The sequence below is a fragment of the Ricinus communis genome, chromosome 9 (assembly GCF_019578655.1).
Source record: "Ricinus communis isolate WT05 ecotype wild-type chromosome 9, ASM1957865v1, whole genome shotgun sequence".
In the NCBI taxonomy this organism is placed as follows: Eukaryota; Viridiplantae; Streptophyta; class Magnoliopsida; order Malpighiales; family Euphorbiaceae; genus Ricinus; species Ricinus communis.
Window position 1 is genome coordinate 8,176,928 of NC_063264.1, and position 24,545 is coordinate 8,201,472.

Sequence of the window (24,545 nt, forward strand, 5' to 3'; positions counted from 1 at the left end):
TTAGTTAGGCTAAATATTGTCTTTATGATATAGTTTAATTAAATATCATATCATTGCATATTTAGTTTATAGTTTATTTTATTTCTTATATGAATACTATACTTTCTTAAAATATTGGTTTTGGATGTTTAGAATTATCTTTAGTATTTTTATATTAATAATTAGTTTATATAAGAAGTGGCCTTACAGTTCATTGAGAGATCGATCTCGAGGTGAATTGACTGCTTTACTACAGAAATGGTTCGTCCACTTGCAAGTACTAACTTAGACACATTAATATTTTGTGAATTAAACCGTTAATAATTTATAGCTCATGCATCCGATATTACGTGTGATTTCATTATTATTCTACTTTTTACTAACTTATCTTTTATGCAAAACTAGTCATGTCAATCTTTATAAAATTTGGAAAGAAAAGAAAATAGTCTCACAATTTGATTTTTTTTAATTTTAATAAATTTTGACAAGTTTTGCACAATTTAAAAAAATTATAGAATTATACACTTTACCGTCTATCCAATAAGACTGAATTTGTAGTGATTGGATTCTAAAATTTAACAGCTAAAATCATATTGGACACAAATTGCTAAAAATTTAATTATCAGAATACTAAAATATCGCAGAAAACTACAAAACCTCTTATATCAAAAGATTTAATCACAAAGTTAAATTTTATAATCTTTCTTATTATTTTATAGCATTAAGATGTGCAATTCTAAATTTGCATTTGATTTACTAAATTCATAAAATTTTCAAATACGAGTACAATTATGTAGATAATACACCAATAACGAGACTCATAAGCAAATAGAATCGTAATTAAGTGAAATATAACTGATGTAAAATAACTCCATTCAACTTGAATCAAGAATTTAATAAACTTAAAGTTTAACTAAAACTTCAGAGCCTTTAAAAAAAAACTTCTTTACAAAATAGTATTTAATATGATCTTTTATTTACCTAAATATGATTTAAAAAAAGGTCAAGTGAAACCATTCATATTTTAATTTAAAACAAATAATTTATATAAGATTGAACTTAAATTGAAATTTTAATTAAAGTCGTAAAATGATCATTATCATATTAATTATGAGTGCATAAAACATCTACCAAATTAACAATGTTTAAGACTATATAAAAATATTTCAACTATTATGATAAATATAATATTAATTTATAATTATGAAAATAAAGACTTAAATAAAAGAACTCAACTAATTTTACCTTTTCTTAATTTTTTTTTCAATTACTGCTTTAAATGTTTAAATACTTAATATACTAATCATGTCCATAAAATGAGAGGATGAAAAAAGTGCAGCTAGAAGATTTAATTATTTTTTAATCTAATTACTAATTATCTATAATTTTTTAAAATATTTTTATTTTTATTATTTTTAAAAGTAATTTTTACTGATAATTTTTATAATTTTATAAAATCTGAAATAATTGAATACTAAAAATATATAATTTAGAATTTAATTAGTAATTAGACTTCTTTTTAAAATATGAATCTTGATATTTAAAGCTTGCTATCGAAATTATAGAATAACAATTAGAGGAACTAATGGTTGGAAAAAGTAGAGAGAAAAGAAAAGAAAAATTGATTTATTTAGCATCAAAACTGAAAAAATCTACTAACAGAAAATATTAAAATGAACCATAAAAATACCCATTAAAGCAACTTGATTATATTAAAATAAAAAAAGAAAAATAAAAGTCAATGCACCAAAATAATAAAACTTAATAGTTTAGTCACCGGTCATATTATTATCCCTTTATATTTTATATTTATATTTGTATTTGGTTGAGATCTGTAAAATTTATAAAATTCATTTATAAATTCAAAATTTACGTGTTTTAAATGAAATAAAAATTAATTTAGAATTTTACATATTTAAATTTATATAGAGTTAGTTATAACTAAACTAAATTCTAGTAAAATAGATAGAATTTCTAAATGAATTCTACATCAGTTTGTCAATGGATGTTATAACATCAAAATATCACTTTCAATTTTATCATGTTCATTTTATTTTTTCTCTCGTGTATTATTCTCAAATAAAATGAATCCCTGGTGTATATTTGGATGCATGAATTTGGATTTAAAATTTGGATTTAAAATTTCATATTTCAAATATAAAATTAGAAATGCAACAATTTAAAAATCTCTTATTTAAATAGTATAAAGAATTTGAAATCTCATATTTCAAATTTATTGTTTGGATCACTTTTAATCATTAAATTTCAAATTTTAAATTTTTAAATAATCATTAAATTTAAATATCTTAGATAATTTTTTTTATTAATATAAAAGAAATATTGGCATTAAAGGGTTTTTAGATCCAAAATAGTACACAATGTCCAATTACAAAAGGTCCAGCTAAAATCTAAAAAAGGATGAAAGATTCAAATTGTAATAATCCCTAATAGGTTTAACAGGGAGGGTATAATACCCATTTAAACATAAGGAAATCGCTGAAAGCCTAAAAATACGGCCCAAAGGCCTACATTGATTAGAAAAATTAATAATTTATTTTGAAAGGCTTCGACAATCCGTTCAGTTTCTTTAATACTCTGTCACATAGTCATTCAGTTATGGCATTAGTAATAATTAATTTGATTGTTAGAATCAAAATATAGATCAATTGCACATTAGGTCAATAATCTCTCTGCTGTTTTTTTTTATTTTGACAATCAAATTGATTGCAAATTCAAAATTGATCAAGTATAAATGTAATTAAATAGCGAACAACTAATATTCAAGAGCCAAAGGAATAATTTACTTAAAGTTATTTCATAATTTATTACTCTCCCTCAATAGTTGCATTTATGCTCCTTTTGAATTTGTTATTAAATAAATTTGGTTACTTAGGTTAGTTATTAATCAACTCTCCCCATTTGATCATTAATCAATTTTGAGTATTTTATCCATAGATTTCTCTCCCTCTTTAGTCATGAATCAATTTTGATTGTTCTCCCCTTAGATTTTTTCCTAGATTTCTTTCCTTCTCTCGCAAAATTAAAAAGGACAAGAGATGTAAACTTGCAAGAAAATAGTAAACATATAAGAAAATTGCATTCATAAGGAGAAAAACTATATATATGTGTGATTAAATGATGGAAGACATGCATGAGAAGGAAAATAAAATGAGAAAAAAATTAATAAAAAAAGGCAAATTAAGAGATCAATCTTCTTCCTCGTCATCCTCTTCTTCTTTTTCCTCTTGATAGATCATAAACTGCTTTCATTTTCCACTAGAGCTTGCTTGAGGTGGTGGAATGTGAGTCTCTTCTTCCTCTTCTTCTTTCCAATTCTCTACATGACAATGAGGAATCTTATAAGCCTTTTGAATCTCCACTAAGTCTGCATGCAAATGGTAGAGGTAATTTCAAGTCTTTTCTATTTGCTTTAGGACTTTGTCCTCAAAAGAAAGAGAGACATGAGGAGGAAAAGAAGAAGGGGTTGGCTCACTTGGGATCCTATGATCTTTCTTTCTTTTCTTTCTGCCATTCACATACTTCCCAATAAGAAGAAAGAATTTCCCATCAATTTCCCACTTAGGAGCAAATCCTATGAACTATCCAGTGGATGAGGGATTTGATATCTTTAGAGAGGGAACCTTTAGAATGGGTTTCCTTGGTGGAGATTTGTCTTCAAAATTGGGAAGAAAAGAGAGGCATCTCTACAAGTTTTCAATGATTGAGAAATGACATCTTTCTTGAAACCCAAAAATGGAGAAAATTTGGGGTCTAATAAGGGTTCGTCTTTCCCTAAAGAGCCTAAACTCTATTCCATAATAGTCATCCCCATCTCCTTTTTTGTTGATTACTGAGGTAGAAAGAAATTTCTTAGTAAGGTTATTAAAACCATCTCTAGAAGAGTGTGTATCTCTTGAGATATACCAAGTTTAAGAAGAGTTTCTTCATCAAAGAAATGACTAGGTTGGCTTTCCTTCCTCTCTATAGTCATGTATTTGATTATAGCTTCATCATCCACTCCTTTCATTCTTTCTATTATGGATTCAGTGGAGGAGGAGTTTCTTCCAACAGCCTTTCTTGGACGCATGCTTGTCTTGAGGAACAGGAAGAGAAGATTGAGAATTTTTTAAGAAAGGAAGAAGAGTTTTTAAGAGCTTTTTGAAATAATTATGAAAAAAAAATGATGCACATGTCTAATAGCTAGTTTTTAGGGCAGTTTTTTTGTTGAAATCGAGGGGAAGCCTGGGCACGCTTTTGAAAAAAATAGTCATAATAGCTATAATTTTAAGAAATCGCGGTCGCGCTAAGGAGTAGCGGAGCACTTTTAAGGTTATTTTCAGGATTGCCCGTGGACCTATAAAGCGTGAGAGCACTTTTTGAAATTTCATATAAAAATGATGTCATAATGAATGCATGAGCATGCTCTTTTCACATTGATCATATTATTTTATGTATGAGTGTTAAGATGCACCAAGATTAAAAGAATCTAGGTCTAAGATAATTTTGATACTCAATTTTGCACAATAATAAAAAAAATCACAAGTATAAGTACCACAATCAATCATTTACACACATTGGTGAGAATTTAAGCTAGATGGACATAAGTCATGATTATACTCTTTTTGGTGTTTGCTTATAGTCCAAACTCCTTCATTAATATAGAACTCTATGAGAGCTTCACAACCAGTACGGATATCAAGCTTTGAGAAACATTTATTTTTCTTGCCTACCTTTTTCTTTATACCAGCCTTTGAACCAACAAATCTTTTCATTGTTAATGATTTTCCATCTGCTCTATACCTTTGCTTACTCTTTCTCACACTAAAGTCAATTATAAATGCATAATCATTATATAAATAAAAAGAAAAAATAGTACACCAAACCATATTTTATTACAAGAATGTCACTAACAAGTTTGTTAAAATTGATTGTGAGAATGTCCACAAAACAAAAAGAGGTTGTTCAACAGATTGAATTTGGAAGTTTGCTGGACATGAAACTATCAGAGTGTGATGCGAAATTAACTAAATTTCTCATCAAAGATTTCAACCATTGTAGATGCGCAATGGCAGCCTCCATTTAGGTAAAACCATAACGGGGGTTGTAGTTAGTTTCTCTTTAAGTAACTCAAAGGCCTACGAAAATATAAATGGAATAACTTTTACAAGCAATTGAGTCAAAGGTCTAGCAAGCTTAGAAAAGTCTTTAATGAACTTTCTATAAAAATCTGCATGACCAAGGAAACTCCTAACAGCCTTAACCGAGCTAGGGGATGGCAACTTAGCAATGGTCTCCACCTTAGCTCTATCTACCTCCATCCCTGCATGTGAAATCTTATGCCCTAGCACAATACCCTCTTTCACCATAAAATGACACTTTTTCCAATTCAGCACAAAGTTAGCTTCTACACAGCGCGCAAGTTTACGCTCTAAATTAAGCAAACAATGGGAGAAAGAGTTATCAAATACCGAGAAATCATCCATGAACACCTCCATGGATTCTTCAATCATGTCATGGAAGATCGCCATCATACACCTCTGGAAAGTAGCAGGTGCATTGCACAAACCGAATGGCATCCTCCTATAAAGAAAGTAATAAAATATATGCCCTGATAAATGTTCTAACATCTGGTCAATAAAAGAAAGGGGAGAATGGTCCTTTCGAGTTGCATCATTGAGCCTCCTGTAATCAATGCAAATTCGGAAACCAATTATCGTCCTAGTTGGTATCAGCTCATCATTCTCATTCTTGACCACCGTCGTACCTCCCTTCTTGGGCACAACCTGCACAAGACTAACCCAAGAGCTGTTAGAAATAGGATAAATCAAACCCGCATCCAGAAGTGTAATTACCTCCCTTTTGACTAGTTCTTTCATGTTCGGTTCAGCCGTCGTTGTGGCTGTACCACTGGCCTGTAACTATCCTCCATCAGGATCTTATGCAAACAATAGTTGGGGTTGATTCCAGGAATATCTGTAATCTTGTATGTAAAGGCCTCGGGGACTTCCTGGGGAAGGCCAAACTCATCTCCCTCTCTTCATGAGTCAAATTAGCTGCAATAATCATCGACAGCTTCTCCGCCTCATCTAGATAGGCATAGATTAAATGCTTAGGCAACTCCTTTAACTCTAGGGCTGGTGGCTCCTCAAGTGAAGGTCTCAATTTCTACACCCTTGACCTGTCAATATCAATAAAATGGTCAACAGACCTACTGGGCTCACTAGCCAGCAAACAAGCAAGTTGTTCGAACACATCCTCGTTAGACAACTCCTCCTCATCCTCAGCCTATAATGCCACCTACAAAGGATCATCAAGTAATATTTCCTGCAATTTAGACCCCACAATATCATCCAAAATATCCACAGAGTATACAGTATCATCATGGTCAAGTGAATGTCTCATAGAAGTATTAAGGTCAAAGGTAATAGTCTCATCACCTACTCTGAGCTGTAACTTCCTATCACACACATTTATAACAGCTCTAAATATTGCAAGGAAAGGTCTACCTAGGATTAAAGGTACGCTACTCTCACCCTCTATACCTATAACGACAAAATCAAAAGGAAATATAAACTTGTTTACCTTAACAAGTACATCCTCAACTATTCTCCAAGGAAATTTCACAGTCCTATCCACTAACTGTACGCTCATCCTAGTAGGTTTTGGCTCACTCAAACCTAGTTTTTCAAACAAACTGTCAGGCATTATATTGATGTTAGCTCCTAAATCAGCTAAAGCATCAGTAATATGTAAATCACCAATAATACAAGGGACAGTAAAACTCCCTAGATCACACCTCCTTACTGGCGGCTTGTTTTAAAGAATGGTTGAGCACACCTCATTTAGTGTCACTAGTCCCAAGTCCTCCGGCTTTCTTTTGTTGCTTAGAATCTCCTTCAAGAATCTCGCACACTTGGGCATCTATGATATAGCCTCAAGGTAGGTTAATCCTTAGCTGCTTAAATAAATCCAAAAACTTGCTAAACTACTGATCAAACTTGAAGCAAGCAAGACGGTAAAAAGTGAAAGTTACAATTAGCTGCTAGATTATTAGAGATTAAGATGGAATGTGACAACCGGAGGTCCTGTCACAAGGAAAATGCTAAAAGAAATGATAAACGGATGAGATTATAGAGATGAATTCAAACGAGACTTCGTTGTTTTCATTGTCTCTTCTATAATAAAAAAGAGGTTCCAAGATAGGCAATGCAACTTCAAGATCTTGTACTCTCCCATTAAAGTACTGAAAATAAAAGAGATAAATTGGTGTTGTTACACCATCAATAAGCTGGTGCATTCTGTAGAAGATTATAAGAAGAATCTGTCGCTTTCTTACTAGTAAAAATTATTTTTTTAATATTATTCATTCTCAAAAGTTAAAATGTTCAATAGTTTAAACGATATTGTTCATTAGTTTAACTTTTACTGTATCTTATGATGATATTTATATTTAAAATGTTTGAATGTTCATCAACACCTCCATAAATATTCATTAATATGTTCTTAAAATATGCATACACACTGTCTTTCATATTCATTTATCAATTAAAAAAATATTCATTAGCTTATATTTTATTGTATTCTGATAATATTTATATTTATAATGTTTGAATGTTCATTAACACTCATAAATATCATTAACATGTTCTGCAATGTGCATACACACTATCTTTCATGTTCATTTATCTATCAAAAAAATACTTATATCATATCTGCTTAATTTTCATTACAAGATGTTAAATGTTCATTAGTATAATAATATATATTCTTTGTATTATTTTTTCAATAAACAACTATCTTACCTAGATAAAGTAGAATTCAAAGGAAGAGATGTTGATAGAAAATTTCCAATACTGTTGAATTGAGATAAAAAGTTGTTTTAAAAAGAGTGAAAAAGAAAATGGAAGAAGGCTCTTTCGGACAAAGAAAGGTTGAAAGAGCCTTGAAAAAGTCTTTGAAAAAAGAAAAGGTGAAAGATAATGTTGTTGTTGATGATAACATTGGTCAAGAATCGACATAAACTGCAGATAATGTCAGAAAGATAAATGTTCATTATTTAGATATGATAGCGTTCATGTGTTATAGAATAAATATTCATTAACAGAAACTTTTCCACATAAGTCTGTGATCAAAGTTGCTGCTGCATTGAAGAAAATAGCAAGTATACTATATGGAGAAGTTATGGCAGAAGCAGGAAGGATGGACCTGGGAATGATATTCTCAAGAAATGAATTATAAAAGTCATAAAGACCGGCAGTCCTAAAAAGTCTTCTAGACACATAATTATTTGTTGTCTCACTCCTTTGCAATGATAAAGCATTACCTGAAAAATAGTCTTTACTAAAAGCAGGGCACCATTTATCTTTAGACTTGTATAGCTTTTCTATGCAAGGGTTATTGTGAAGATGAAATTCTGTAACCAATCTGCATGCGGAAATATTAATGAACATTTTAGATATAAACAATATGCATTCCAGTACTAGATAATGAACATTAAGATAAACACTAATGAAAAATCAAAAAAAAAAATATTAGCATAAACATTAATCAAAATGAATATTAATTTTACAGCTAATGAATATTTAAGGCAAACAAAATTAATATATAATATTTAATTAAATGAACATTATATATCTTTAAAAAAATATTTTAGTGCATATGAATGAACATAAAGAAAAATTACGTACTTGGTTTAATAGAAACTTAAACTCAGCCTTCGTATCTGTATATTTCAACAAAAAGTTGAACAAATCTACAAACCCTTTCTGACTTCTTAGGATTTAATAATTTTCTTTGAATTATCTCTTATATGCCATATATAAAGACTATGGCATGAGTTAGGAATACTTGAGCAATTGCAGCAGCCATGGCAAAAGATTAGTCTATCATTGTTTGTGGATGTTCCCCTTCTATAGATCTTTAAAAAGTGTTGAAAAACCAAACGAAGGACTCGATTCTCTCATTCAATAAAAAACCACATCCAAATATAATATTCATACAATGATGACCTATACCTACAAAAAAAATAATATCACATATTTTACTATAATGATATCAAATGTTCATGATGATTACAACAATCAAAATGAATATTAAATATTTATAAGATATATTAAACATATGAACATTAGAGATATTAGTCATGAACCTTATAAGAGACTAGAATGAACATAATATGAAATAAAATTAATAAGTAATGATGGTTAATGCCTACAAAAAGGACCACCAATCATATCATATATGTTAGAACGATATGTAATATCATGCACTAATAGATCTCCAAACAACTCATAATCTTGTTCCATTTTCCCATCTCTCCAAAAGAAGCTGCATAATCTTGTTTCATTATCAACTTCAAAATCAAAAAAAAAAAAAATCCTTTTCATTAGATTGTTCTTTCTGAAAATTTCAATCAAAGCATTTAAATCACTACCATCCAATTTGTTCATATTTTGCAACGCTAAACGATTATAAACATCCCTTGCTGTAAATCCAACCAATGGTGATCCTCCTGATTGGTTTTTCAACAATCTAATCCCATCAGCCACTTCAACTCCACTTCTTTTTAAATCATTAAGATAATCAAGCTGGTTTTTTGTAATTCGTCTATGAGAACGAATAATGTGGATTTTACTAAGTGGACATAAATCATGATTATGCTCTTTTTGATGTTTGCTTACAGTCCAAATTCCTTCATTAATATAGAACTCTATGAGAGCTTCACAACCGGTACGGATATCAAGTTTTGAGAAACATTTATTTTCCTTGCCTACCTTTTTCTTTATACGAGCCTTTGAACAAACAAATCTTGTCATTGTTAATGATTTGCCATCTGCTCCATACCTTTGCTTACTCTTTCTCACACCAAAACCAATTCAAAATGCACAATCATTATATAAACAATAAGCTTCATCAGCAGACTTCACAGATATTCCTAATAATTTATCACCAGAAGAATTAGGTACACAATCAACTGCAAACAAAAATAATGAACATTGTAACAACAGTATATGAACATTGTAACTCGAAATAATGAGTTTTTACGTAGCACATAATGAACATTTATCTTTAAAAAAATGCCAAACAGCAAAATAATTTTACCTGACTTCCTATATGAAACAGTACTTTCAATTAGTGATTCATCTACTGATATTATTTGTACATTACTCTTCTGTAAATTGTTCTCCATTCTCCAAAAGTTCATTCAATCTAACAATGAAAAATAGAAAAATATATTTTTATGCATTAATAAATAATTGCAGCAGAAAAGAAATTTTACAAATAAAAGTTTGTCCAAAAGAAAGAGATGATTTCAACGAAGGAGGAAAAAAGAAAAAAAAAACAAAAAGGACGAATCAAGAAAAAAAAAAACAAGCTATAAACAAAAAGAAATAGAAATAAAAGAGCTACAGATGGAAATTTTCTATTATGAAAATACAAAAATCGAGGTATTAAAGCTTTAATCATAAAATAAATAATTAAAACTCCATACGTGTGATACTAACTTTTAAAATAACAAAACGGCACTGCATAGACCCTGGATCCATAAACCTACATGGATCCAGGTTCATGTTATAATTTGCGGGAACAATACGTTACAAAATTGGCTTGTTCAGACTCTTCAGTCATACCCAGCCCAAACTGATGTTATATTGGCTGAGGTGGATGAGTGGGGCCGTCAACTTAACAGTTAGAGGCTGACGTGGCATGAGAGGAAGGAAAATTATGGCAGTGGAGGGAAATTTACCGCCAAGAAATTAAGGTTTAGGTATCCTTCACGGAAAAAGTGCCAGCTGGACCCCTCAACTGTAGTCCTTTTCCCTTATTTTATTACATTACTTTCGACTCCAAGGAGTCGTAATTGCCTCTCTGTTTCTCCTGCTTGCCATTAAAAGAGGAATCTAACATATTTTCCGTACAGAGATTTGAGCTTGTTCTTACCGGAAATACTGCTGCTAGCCTGCTGCATTTCGCAATCCTCGCATCTGCTGCTACTTTCGGTGAGTGTTATCCTTCATTGTTTATGCCAAAACTGAACTTGTGGGACTCTTGGTCATATGTAAGCAGCTAAAGATCTGTAAGGAGATATAAAAAATTGTGAACTTCACTATCGTTTTGACAGTTTCAAGAATACCATTGAACTGTAACATATGGTTTCTTATATCTTACTGAACTTATCCTGTAGGTGATCTTCTCAACTATGGCTGCTTCCTCTTCCATAGTACCTGGATTGGAGAAGAAGAGGTATGATGTATTTATTAATTACAGAGGTGTGGATACCCGGAGTAATTTTGTTAGTCATCTTTATAAAGCCTTGACAACGAAAGGAATCTTAACATTTATTGACGATGCACTGTTGAGAGGCAAGGAGATTTCACCATTCCTTCTGCAAGCAATTGAGGATTCGTCAATGGGTATAACTGTATTTACACAAAAGTATGCATCTTCACCGTGGTGCTTGGATGAACTTGTGAAGATGACTCAGTGTAGGAGTACACATAGGCAAATTATTATACCAGTTTTCTATGGCGTAGATCGATCCCATGTAAAAGAGCTATCTGGTGAGTTTGGAAATGAATTTAAGAGACTTATAGAGACAGTTCCTGACACGGACAGGGTGGAAAAATGGAAAGCTGCTCTTCCAGAAGCAGCTAGTTTATCAGGATGGGTTTCAGGCACAATCGGGTAAATATTGGAGCAATTGGTTTGATGATTTTCACATGTTGATGTTCTTTGTGGATCGTTCTGACTAATTACTATGGCAGGTCTGATGTAAAACTTATCGATGAGATTGTCAACGATGTGCTGCAGAAGCTGAATCTTGAGACATCAGGTGTTACTCAGGGACTGATTGCAACAGAATCATCCAGAGTACTTATGGAGGAATTAGTAAGTAAAATTGAGTTTCCTTGTCATTGTATTAATTGAATTTGGTGCAATGATATTGATGATGGATAACAGGCAAGCTTACTGTTGCTGGAGTAGTGTTGAACTAAATATTGACCGTCACTTATTGCAAATTTTAGAAATCTAGTGGGAAGGGTCACAAAAAGAGGGACTAGATGGAGTGGCATCTAATATATGCTTGCAAAGCATATGACAGGGCTCTATTGTAGATATATTTAACTTTAAGGAGGTTTTTGTTGCTCTTGCCAATGAAATTAATATATCAACACAACATAAAATTTTCAGAAGATACATGTACTTAGTGACTAGCCATGGAGTGGATGTGATATGCTTGTTTAAACTTGAGTATTTACACGGAGAGTTATATACATGAGCAGTTGTGCGCGTTTGGCGGAATATCATGTAGAAGAAATTTATTGATCTCTGAAACATTGTGTTGGAATGCCATTAGAAGTTTTGGGGGTTCCTTCCTATTTGACAATTTGTTGCTACATTTATCTATTGTCTTTAATGGAGTAGTCTAGAAAGTCTTTTATGCTATATTTGGTTGAAATCTATTAAGAAATTCATTTTATTTGAGAGAAGACATAAGAAATAAAATAAAATGAAAAGAAATATTCTGGTGTTATGGAATATATTGACTTGCTAATGTGAAATTATTTTATTTAGAAATTCTATCTATTTTGTTAGAATTTAGTTTAATTCCAACCAATTTCATAAATTTAATTATATAGAATTTTAAATTAACTTCTATTTTAATTAAAATCTATAAACTTTAGATTTACAAATAAATTTTATAAATTTTATAGATTTCAATCAACCACAACATTAATATAAATATTCATAAACTTACAAGGTTTCTTAAATTCAGTTAATTTTCAGTTTGGTTCAAATTTATAATCTAGTAGGCTTGGAGACAACTCTGATATCATTGAGTGTATGCTAATTGGTTACAAAATGATAAGCTATGATTGAAATTACATTGTAGGTTGCTTGTCTTCATGGTCAGAACTCAAATCTCTTTGATTTTTCTATGAGATCTCTGTCACTTGTTCCCTTGTGAATAATTGAGTAATATCTTTATATTATAAACTTTTTTTTTCAGGAAAATGAGGAGTGGCTTTCTCTGTTCGCCAGCTTAGTTATAGAGGGTTTATCTGCTCTCTTTGAACAGCTAGACCATGCCTTACTGGGTATGGTGATGGCTATTGCAGGCTTGCTCATATGTATGGTTGAGCTCGCTTTCAAGGCCCAAAAGGAACAAGTCAATTGGGAGAGAAGGGGATTGTTGCCATGGTTTTACAGCTATAACCCCCAAAACAAGCTGTTTGGAACCACTGTGGAATACTTTGGATTAGTTGCTGCAATATGGCAATGCTTCCATTCTACCATAGGATATATCTATGCTCGCCAGAATATGAAAAATCCCATAACAATGACTCTAACAATGTCCCTCTTTTGCATTTGTCTCCTCATTTCCAAACTTGTAAAGAAGTACTCAGTGGTGTCGCCTCGACAAAGAGATCCCTGAATTAGTCCAATAGATCCTTGACAGAATCATCTTTGTATTTTTTTTTTTGTAACCGCAAAATGCTTAAGTTTTTAATCATCCTTTGGCTAAACTATCTGTGCTAAAATGAATCGACTTCCTATAAGCTTGCTTGCAAATTAGTTTGATGAACCATAAGGTCATAATGTGTCCATCAATAATGTCGATTTGGTTTCTAAACTAGATATAGACTACTCAATTCCTGCATGACTTTGGAGACTTTTGCATTGCTACATTCATATTGCACCAAGAAAATGAAATGTCAGTTTATAAGCTATCTTAGCGGCTTTGAACAAAATTAACTTAATTTGTAAAAGCAGATTCATGATGAAGTAATCCTGGAAGGACTTAATTTTAGTCAGAACCAGAGATGGAGTTCTATTCTGTGTCTCCACACTTCCATGAAAAGGTTACAATGCTCTAGAGGATATTACTACAAGTATCATTTCTTAATATTAATTCAAAGCACAAACCAAGTTTTGTTGAACCGCAGCAATCTTGTCAAAGGGTAGTGTCACGTAAGTTTTGTTTTAGTACTCTCGGCAAAAATTTTTGGATTTGAGCTCCACGGTGTGACAGTAGGGATGCGAGTGTGCATCTTGCTGCTCTGGCAGCAATTCATAGCTACGTGCAAGGAAGCTTACTATGAAGATCACAATTCTTTTCCTGTAAAATCCCTGGCAGTGATGACTTTGACTTCAGATCTGTCTATAATTTTAACTGAGTTTTGATGAATGAAGCATATCATTTTTCTGTAAAGCACTTCAATTTTAAGCCACTAATATATAATACTCGTTTATGCGTGGTGCAAATATCCCATCTAATTTTACTCGTATTGGTATTCTATCATATTTTCTCCCAGAATTATTACTCCTTTTCATCTGGCTGAGACCACGACACAGTCGAAAAGCTTACCATACATTCAGCTTGCAGTATTTCCAACAGAATTCGCTAGAAAAGTCCTTTTTAAAAAAAAAAAAAAACTAGAAAAGAAAAGAAAATTGAGCTCTATCTTCACTAAATCCATTAAAATGCAAAAACTGGCTCGCATGTGTTTCAAGAACTCTCTTCATTTACATTTCCATTGTCAAATTGAGGTGTATTATACCTTTATCACCCAGTTAAAACGTTTCTACAGAATTCAGAATAGCATCAATGGATAATCTAAATAATTACTGTCAAACTGTTGTAGTTAGATTCTCCAGGCAGAAGCTGACTGCATCAGAAGTTGATCAGGTGCTGCACCTTCCCAGTCTTCAGGCGGATCTGTTGCTGTAGAAGCTTCATGTAAATTCAATAGAAGCTCTTTCTTCAATTCCATGGGAATTCCGAAGACATCAGGTCCGTTTTCCAGCACTATTTCTACCAGCTGGAGAACAAGAAGCAATTATATTATAACTCTGATCAATTTAAGATCTATATCTGTACTTAGCCGCAGTATGAGTAATTTATGGATGGTAACTCTGCCCTAAAATACAAATAGTAAGTACAGTAACTAGACACTCTGATCTGTGACTAGGGCTCATTTGGTAGCAAAGTGAACAAAAGCCAAAACATCAAAAATCATTTTCCAGCAAAGCTTTCCCCTCATCCTTTGTTTCACGTCTCAGCATTTTTTCATAGCATCCAAATACAGCAACTGGTTTGGGGGTGGGTATGGCGCGTTTTGCCATACCCATGCTTGCTCTAAATGGATAGGGCACTACTCCATTAACTTCAAAAAAGGATTATTTTACGTCAGCAACGTTTTCATAAAACATATGTTACTTTAGAACTTAACATATGTCAAGATTAAGGCTTAGAGAATGACAACACACTCTCTCTCTCATTTTGTCTGCTACCAGGAGGTTATGCAATAGCAAACTGCAGAGAACACTGGCTTTGCAAGAATATGTGCAAGATACCAAACACATATAATTCATTCAGCTAGCATCATTTGTTCGGTTTAGAAAATACTTACCTGATGAATCCAGAACAAACAGATATCAAACCAGTTCTGCTCCAGTAGAAATTGCACAATAGCATCCAACACCTTGCGTGCTGTCTCATTTCAAAGCTGATCAACCACAGGACCTGATCTGTCGATAAGCCTTACAAGGAGAAAATCATCCCCAGTCGATGTGACTTCAGCATAAGCTGTATCCATATCTCCCATTTTACGGGCATCCATTGCATTACTCCAAGATGTCCAAATAGGATCCTGCTCCGGCCTGATGCTATTGACAAATCACGTGCCATGTCTTCAACGATTCTCTCGAGACCTCTAACTCAGTTTTCCAAAGTTACCATGCTATCATGAGACCCACCCATGAAATCCTATAATGTGCAGCAGTCATCAGTAAAGAACCATGCATGAGAGCAATTTCCTTAATGCTAAAGTTTATAAAATACCTGCAGCATATTCATGAGACGAGCTTGTTGTCTCTCCAACAACAACAACTACCTCTGGATAGCCAACCAATTTCCTTTACTATTAAGGAAGGATCCTTCAGATTGGCCATCAGATTTAGAGAAACCTTCATGACTACCAGATGGTTCCCTAGGATTTACATCAGGCATGTCATCATCCAATGCTCTATTTCTCACATCTTTCCCAGCATTTCCTCTTTCAATGTTACGCTATTTACTGAAAGATCCATGGAGATCGTCTGATTGGCTGTTTGCCAAGCAGTTTGACCTTCGCCTTGACTCAGAATCACGCGGTTCTGGGTCTTCTTCATTCAAATTTGAGGAATTGATACACCTACGAGAAACAACAACTTCTACTGGCAGATTCACCAGATCCCCTTATTTTAAGCTTCTGGAAGAATTCTGGCTTTATAATAGTTTGGAACCACACTATACAGTCACCAAATGAGAATCACAATAACAATATCTAGATGTAAATGATGGCTTGTATAAAAGTTGAGAAAAGTTAGCCAGTTCCAAATGCAATCTTTAGTCCAATAGATATATCATGTTATTCCAGAATGCACAGAATATTTCACAAGGCTTTCTTGTTGTAAAACTAGGCCAATATCTGAGATGTTTATCAGCTATGTGTTATCAACCAGAAATAACACATATGCATGCAATTTTATTCTTTTTTTTTTCCTTTTCTTGTCAGAAAAGGTAATTTTAATTCAAATATCATCAGATAAGGGATACATAAAAGTCACAAATGTGAAGTTATTGTTATCATCATACTGGGGATTTTGATTGCAGCACATGAATCAAGTATTTTAATAATGAACAGAGAAAAGGAGAGAGAGAGAGAGAGTTGATAACATGGAGGAATTTTGGTTCTTGCTCACAACACAAAGATATAAACCTTGTGTCCTCTTTATATTTTATATCTTTTGATGATAATAGGTTGACATTAGAAAACAATTATTGGGGACTTTGCTGAATGCATGTAAAAATATATAAACTATTATGATAAATATAATATTAATTTATAATTATGAAAATAAAGACTCAAATAAAAGAACTCAACTAATTTTTATCTTTTCTTAATTTTTTTTTCAATTACTGCTTCAAATGTTTAAATACTTAATGTACTAATAATGTCCATAAAATGAGAGGATGAAAAAAGTGCAGCTAGAAGATTTAGTTATTTTTTAGTATAATTACTAATTAAATCTTGAATTTTATATTTTTTTATAATTTTATCAATTGTATTAAAATTTTAAAAATAAATATTGATATTTCTGTTATTTTTAAAAACACGTTGAATGATAATTTTTATAATTTTATAAAATCTGAAATAATTGAATACTAAAAATATATAATTCAGAATTTAATTAGTAATTAAGATTTTTTTTAAAATATGAATTTTGATATTTGAAGCTTGCTATCGAAATTGTAGAATAACAATTAGAGGAACTAATGGTTGGAAAAAGTAGAGAGGAAAGAGAAGCAAAAATTGATTTATTAGCATCAAAACTGGAAAAATCTACTAACAGAAAACATTAAAATGAACCATAAAAAAATAACCGTTAAAGCAACTTGATTATATTAAAAGAAAAAGAAAAAATAAAAGTCAACGTACCAAAATAGTTTAGACACAGCTCATAAAATCTGTAAAAATTTATAAAATTTATTTAAAAATTTAAAATTTACGTTTAAATAAAATAAAAATTAATTTAAAATTTTACAGATTTAAATTTATGTAAAATTGGTTGTAGCTAAACTAAATTTTAGTAAAATAGATAGAATTTCTAAATGATTTCCATATTAGTTTATTAATGTATTTTATAATATCAAAATATCACACTTTTAATTTTATCATATTTATTTTATTTTTTCTCTCATGTATTAATCTCAAATAAAATAAATTCCTAAGTATGTTTGGATGCATGAATTTAGATTTCAAATAAAATAAATTCCTAAGTATGTTTGGATGCATGAATTTAGATTTAAAATTTATAAAATTTCATATTTCAAATATAAAATTAGAAATCCAACAATTATTGTTTGAATAGTATAAAGAATTTGAAATCTTATATTTCAAATTTATTGTTTGGATCACTCTTTAATTAATAAATTCAAATTTAAATTTTTTAAATAATCATTAAATTTAAATATTTTAGATAACTTTTTTTTATTAATATAAAAGGAATATTGGCGTTAAAGGGTTTTTAGGCCCAAAATAGTATAAGATGTACAATTACAAAAAGTCCAGCTAAAATCTAAGAAAGTATCAAAGATCCAAATTGTAATATTGACAGAGAATTATGCCATGTATTTTTCTAGCAATTATTAATCATATTGATGGAGCAATCAATTATAATTATATATTCTATTAGATAGCATTATGCCATATATTAGTTTTAGAGAATTTGATATCGTATATAACTCTATAGAAATACATATAACAACGAGATAAATGCATTCTATTATATTTATAATAAGGTTAAATTTCCTATTCTTAACCTTGTTTGAAAGATTAAATATTTTATACAATGGAGATGAATCTTTCATTCCATTATATTCAATTTCTTTCTTGCATGTTCGCGCGCACGCGCACGCACACACACACATATATATATAAATTTGTAAAATATATATATTTATATTTTACATGTGAGATTTAAATTTATGTGCCATTTTATAATTTTTTATATTAATTTATTAACTAATAAGTTATATTTTTATAAATAATTTTTTTATTTTTAAGAATAGTATATTAATTATATTAACTAATAAGTTAATTTTTCAACTAGATAGTAATTTTAATTTTATTATAAAGAAATAGTATTAATTATATCTTAATATTATATTAACTAATAAATTAGTATACTAATTAGATAATAATTTTAATTTTAGAGAATTATATATTAAATTATACAACAGTTTCTAATTCTAAAAAATAATAATATATCAATTTTATTGATAGTATTAATTTATATAATACTAAAATTAATTAATTAATATCTTTAAAATAATTTTTATATTATTATATTAATAAATTTTTAAATATTAAAATATTAAGAAAAATTTTAAAAATATTTAATTTAAGTTGAATTCCAGTTAGGCTTGCACTGTTTATCAGTTGTCATAAGACAGCAGAAACAAAAGTTCTTTAATCGAAAATGCTGTTCATTCAAAATGAAGGATCTGGAAAAACACTCATTCATTTTGAATGAACAGCATTTTCGATCAAAGAACTTTACAGAAGTATTTGAATCTCTTTGGGTTATTTTTCCTGAACTTCTTGTTGCTGCGCGTGTATTTCTGGAAATGATGTCCAGATTTCTTGTACCCCTGGTTCCGTTTTTTACGGAAGTATTTGAATCAGCTATCTAAAGATCCAAAAGAGTAGAAAGACCCCCATGGCAAGAGGCCACTTGTGTCGGCAAGAGGCAGCTTGTATCTTAACTTGAGGATCTGTCCATGCTTTGAGTTTACAGCATGAGGATTATACCATGAACAGCTCTCGGCTACCATTTGGTATCAGAGCCTTGGTGATAGAAGAAGAGAAACCCTAAACACCATGTCTACAGAAATTACCTCGCATACTTCTACTCTTCAATTATCTCCCTCTTGTAAGAAAACCATATCTAACAAGATAGACCATCTTGTTGAGATCTCCCATATCCCTGATAATGTACAGATAGAAGATACTTTGGTACCTATCATCAACCCTTACAACATATTCAAGAAACAGAACTTTGTCAGAAAAACCTTTAACCAAATCATCCACAAAAAACCCCTCACCATAAAAGAATATGTTCAATCTTCCTCACTTTCTCAGTGTTCACTTACTGCTACTTCTCAAGAGCAGTATGTTACTTTAGAAATTCCCACCTCTTTCATAGAACAGTGGCGGAAACAAGGCTACTCTCATCTCCATCTTGGAGCTGTGCGACTGGTTCTTTCCTATCATGGAAGGATGAGATTGCTTGTTACAGCACGGATATCGCTTCTGGACACTCGTTATCTCAAGTACGAGCATGCAGTGATTGGGACAATAGTCACAACACTTAACACTGGTAGTGTTGTTTTGACTTTCTTCCCAAACTTTAACCTCTCTCTGAGTGATCCTTATCTATCCACTGCCTTGAAAGTACAAGTCCAAATCACGGGAGCTAGTCAAGTTGAAAATGCTCTCTCAGCGACTCTTCACCATCAGATCGTTTATCGATTGCAGGATCATGCACTTAACTTGCAGATCCCAGGCTTTCAAGCCTCATCTAATGCTTTGTACATCATGGCTGATTCTGGTCAAACCCCTACAATAGTTCAAGCTCCTCGACAGCTTGAAAAGGAAGATCTACAGAAACTAATTCCTATTGAGTGGGTAACAAATTATGAGAAGCTTCAAGCATCTCAATCAAAACCAGTACAAGCCACAGATCCCCTCTTTATTCAGCAAAAGGATGGGACTGTTAAGACGGTCTTTATAAGAACTGAGGAATCTTCCTCAGCACCATCAATTTTCCAAGCATCAATGATACAACCTGTATCACGGCCTAGGGAGAAGATCCCTATTCACTCCTTTCAAGCATCTGGCAACCAGATCTATGCTGCACAAGTCAGAGGACACTTTGTCTGAGATGTAGCCCCAGAAATGTGCAAGTCAGAATGCCTATGTTATGATGATATGGATTATGCTGAACCCCGCTTTCAGCATCCACAGAAGAATCCAAAGAAAATGTCTCTGGATACTTCTTATTCAGAGATTCATCCTAAGCCAGATGATCGGGATCCAGATGGTTCCCAGAGAAAAAATAAAAAGCCACTGCCAATGTTCGATGAGGCAATTGAGTTTCTTGCCAAAGAAGGAAAAACAGTCATTGACGTTTCTTATGATGAGTTCAAGGAAATTATGGCACAACTCAACATTGAATATGGCAAACCCCCTTCTGCAGCTTGCAGAACGGAGATTCAGTCAGATCCAAAGGTTTATAGGCTGGAAACCCGATACCCGTCCAGTTTAGTACAGGAGGTACAAAACGTTGGGCCAAGTATAACAATGCCACGAACTTTTGGACCTACTTCATCTCTGTCACCTGTATCAGCGGTACAACCCTTGGTTCAAGAATGTTTCATGTTACAACCAGAGGATTTTCCTCCCTTGGAAAAAACAGAGAACAAAAGATCTGAAATCCTTCCTACACGGATTTCACCCTCTGGAAACTTAGAGCCGCTAACACCCCCTGAAGAAGTACTCAACTGGCAAAAATCTAATTCTATTGTCCAAAACACTTATTTGAAGAAGATAGATGGAAAATTGGATCAAGCACTACACTTGGTTCAAAACATAGATCACAAGCTAGATACTTTTTCACAAGAAGTCCTACAACTGTACTCATCCCTGACAGCAAAGTATCAAGCTTTGGACGAAGAACTCCGGATACCTCAGCCGATCACCCCCTCTTTTCTGCAAAAGCAAAAGGAGATTTCCCGGCTGAAGAAGCAGATAGATCAAATTAAAAATGATCTCCGAAAAAATCAGTCTGCTGCGATTCCAACTTTCATATCAGCAGCTTCAACCTCTTCGGCTATTGCTCCTTCGTACTTTTCTTCTTTCCCTTTTCTTTCACAACCAGAACAACCACAAGAAACCCTTTATCAGCCCTTTGGCACATTCTCTCACCTTTACCCAAAAAACTCAGAAACCCAGCAAAAGAAAACCTCTCCTCCTCTAGCCTCTAAAGACAAACTTCCAGAGCAATCTCTCATCAGTCCGTATGATTCAGAATCCTCTTCAGATAATTCAGAGATGGCGGACATCACTGAGATTCTCATGAACACTTCTGCTACTGATCCCAGTCCAGAAATAGTGAAACCTGAAGATGAGGATGCTCAGTCATTCTTTGCTCCCATTGGAGCTCCAAACCCAAGGTCAAAACCAGTATACGGGACCTTGGTTCACTTTTGATGACCTACCACCATCAAAATGGAAGGACAAGCTTCCAATTCTTGGCATGGATTGATCTTCGGATGACCCTTGAAGGGCCACACTCAAAAAAGTCTTTCGAATTTGTCACAAGGTTTACCGGGCTTAAGAGATTGGTTTCGATTTCGACTGAATACACTAGACTTCAATTTGTCACTCGCCAACTCCATCAGCAGCAGTAACGATCCTCCATAACCAGTTCCTTGGAAGTTATGACCTTGTCATAAGACAGCAGAAACAAGAGTTCTTTGATCGAAAATGCTGTTCATTCAAAATGAAGGATCTGGAAAAGCACTATTCGGCTATGTCCAAGCTCTACTATGTCATTGGAGGACATGATGGTGACGATACGCTAAAGTATACCTTCATCACCTCTCTGCCGGATGAAATACAACCTGAGGTTAACAATATGATTGCGGCTACAAAGAGACCAGTCACCTCTATTACACTTGGAGAAATCTGGCAATTCACACTCTCTTCCATTAAGAGACTGTGTGATCAACAAGAGTTATTCAAAAGGTTATCTCAAAGGGACTTGATAGTTCAAAAGGCTTGCAACAAAAACCACCTCAAGATTAAGTGCAAAGCCGCCAACTGCGTCTGTACAAATCATAAGAAGAAATCTAGACATCATTTCCAGAAATACACGCGCAGTAACAAGAAGTTCAGGGAAAAGAACCCAAAGAGATTCAAATACTTCCGTAAAAAACGGAACCAGGGGTACAAGTCTAACAGATGTTTCATCTGCAAAAGGAAGGGACACTATGCAAAAAATTATCCTAGGAATCCAGAAAAGTCAGCAAAGATGATTCAACAAGTCAGCATGTCTTTATCTCTTGCAGACTCTTTTGAAGAGGAAATAGAATCTCTACTTTCAGAGCAAGAAGATCTTACCCCAGAAAGCTTATTTGGGTTAGAAATGGAATTCTCAGACTCCACAGAGTCCTCACAAGAATCTTCTTCAGACTCAGACGATAGTGAAATACCAATCTTGATGATTGGTCTGCATGAAGAAAGTCAGGAGAGTATTCTGGAAGATGTAATACAATATCCTCTCTCTCCAACCCTACTGTCTTCTTTCTTTGTTTCTTCTCCACCTCCTGAAACTTTTCAATTTACTACAAAACCTCCTCCAGTCCCATATATTCCCATACAGATACTATCCTCAAAATACTCCAAGCCTGTATCAGTAATAGCTTTCTTTGATACTGGAGCACAAAGAAGCATGATGAACCCAATGGTTCTCCCATCAGAGTATTGGAAGCCCCATGATCAGTTCTTCAGGGCAGCCAATGGTCAAACCTTCAAAACCACTCTGATCACAAGACAGAAGATCGGAATACAATTCTTTCCTGATTGCGTTGTATGGACGCACATCATTGGTTCAGATCTTCCAAACAAGGATATCTTGATAGGATTTGATGTTTATCACCAAGCTCAAAAGCTCCAAATTCTTCCAACTGATATAAAGTTCAAGAGACAGTTTCGGCCATACACTGAAACTTCAAATCTATTTTCTGTGACGGATACTATTCCTCCATTCCTTCCATACACAGAAAAATTCCTTCAGTTCTGTCCGGAATCTCATTCACATTTTCAACATCCTCTTCCTCTGTGGAAAAATCCACAATTCTATATCAGCCTCCCCTTCAAACTTAATGAAGACATTAACCCTACTAAAGCCACACACATGGGAATGTCTCCCACAGACCTAGCCCTTGCCCGATCAGAATGCCTAACACTGTTACAGCAATGTCTAATTGTACCCTCTACTTCACAATGGGCTTGCCAAGCCTTTTATGTGGAAAAAAGGTCTGAAAGGATCCGAGGAAAGAAGAGGCTTGTCATAGACTACAAGCCCTTAAACCATTTCCTTCAAGACAATAAATTTCCTCTCCCTCAGATCTAAAATCTCAAGGTCCACATCTAAAAGGCCCAATACTATTCCAAATTTGACCTAAAGGCGGGCTTTTGGCAACTCGGTATCCAGCCCACAGAGAGATACAAGACTGCATTTTGTATCCCTAATGCCTAATACCAGTGGACTGTTATGCCCTTTGGGCTCAAGACGGCCCCATCTCAATTCCAGAAGACAATGATTGAGATTTTTGGGCCTATCCTTTACTCTTCTTTGATCTACATCGACGACATCCTTCTATTCTCAGAAACAGCAGAGGACCATCACCAACTGTTACAACAGTTCCTTGCCATCATCCAGAAATATAGCATTATGCTGTCAGAAAAGAAGAGCACTATTGGCCAACGAGAAATTGAATTTCTCGGAATGCATTTCAAGAATGGCCAATACACATATGGTCCCCACCTGACAAAGGAACTTGATAATTTTCCAGAAGAGAATTTATCAGTAAAACAAATTCAACAGTTCCTTGGAATCCTGAACTATGTTCGAGATGCCATTCCACACCTGTCTAGTTACACGAGCCACCTCTCAAAGATGCTCAAGAAGAACCCTCCTCTATGGGGAGCGGAACAAACAACAGCTGTCAAAAAATTAAAAGAGCTGGCTCACAATCCGCCACCTCTTACAATCCCGTCAGCAGGAGAACTTATTCTCCAAACAGATGCATCTGACTATGCATGAGGGGCCATCCTCCTAGAAAAGCTCCACAACAAGGAATAATTATGTGGATATGCATCGGGTCAGTTTTCCTCTTCAGAAAAATATTATCACACGACCTACAAGGAAATTTTGGCGGTCAAATACGG

At 33.1% G+C, this 24,545-nt stretch overlaps 1 protein-coding gene across 1 annotated transcript; it reads left to right on the forward strand.

The window, feature by feature from the left end:
* The first annotated feature begins 10,381 nt into the window (after positions 1-10,381).
* On the forward strand, positions 10,382-13,541 carry LOC8260801 (disease resistance protein RPV1). Its single transcript, XM_048378848.1, has 4 exons — positions 10,382-10,979; positions 11,165-11,664; positions 11,745-11,868; positions 12,992-13,541. The coding sequence occupies exons 2-4, from the start codon at positions 11,180-11,182 to the stop codon at positions 13,415-13,417; spliced, it is 1,035 nt and encodes a 344-aa protein (XP_048234805.1). The 5' UTR covers positions 10,382-10,979; positions 11,165-11,179; the 3' UTR covers positions 13,418-13,541.
* Positions 13,542-24,545: the final 11,004 nt, after the last annotated feature.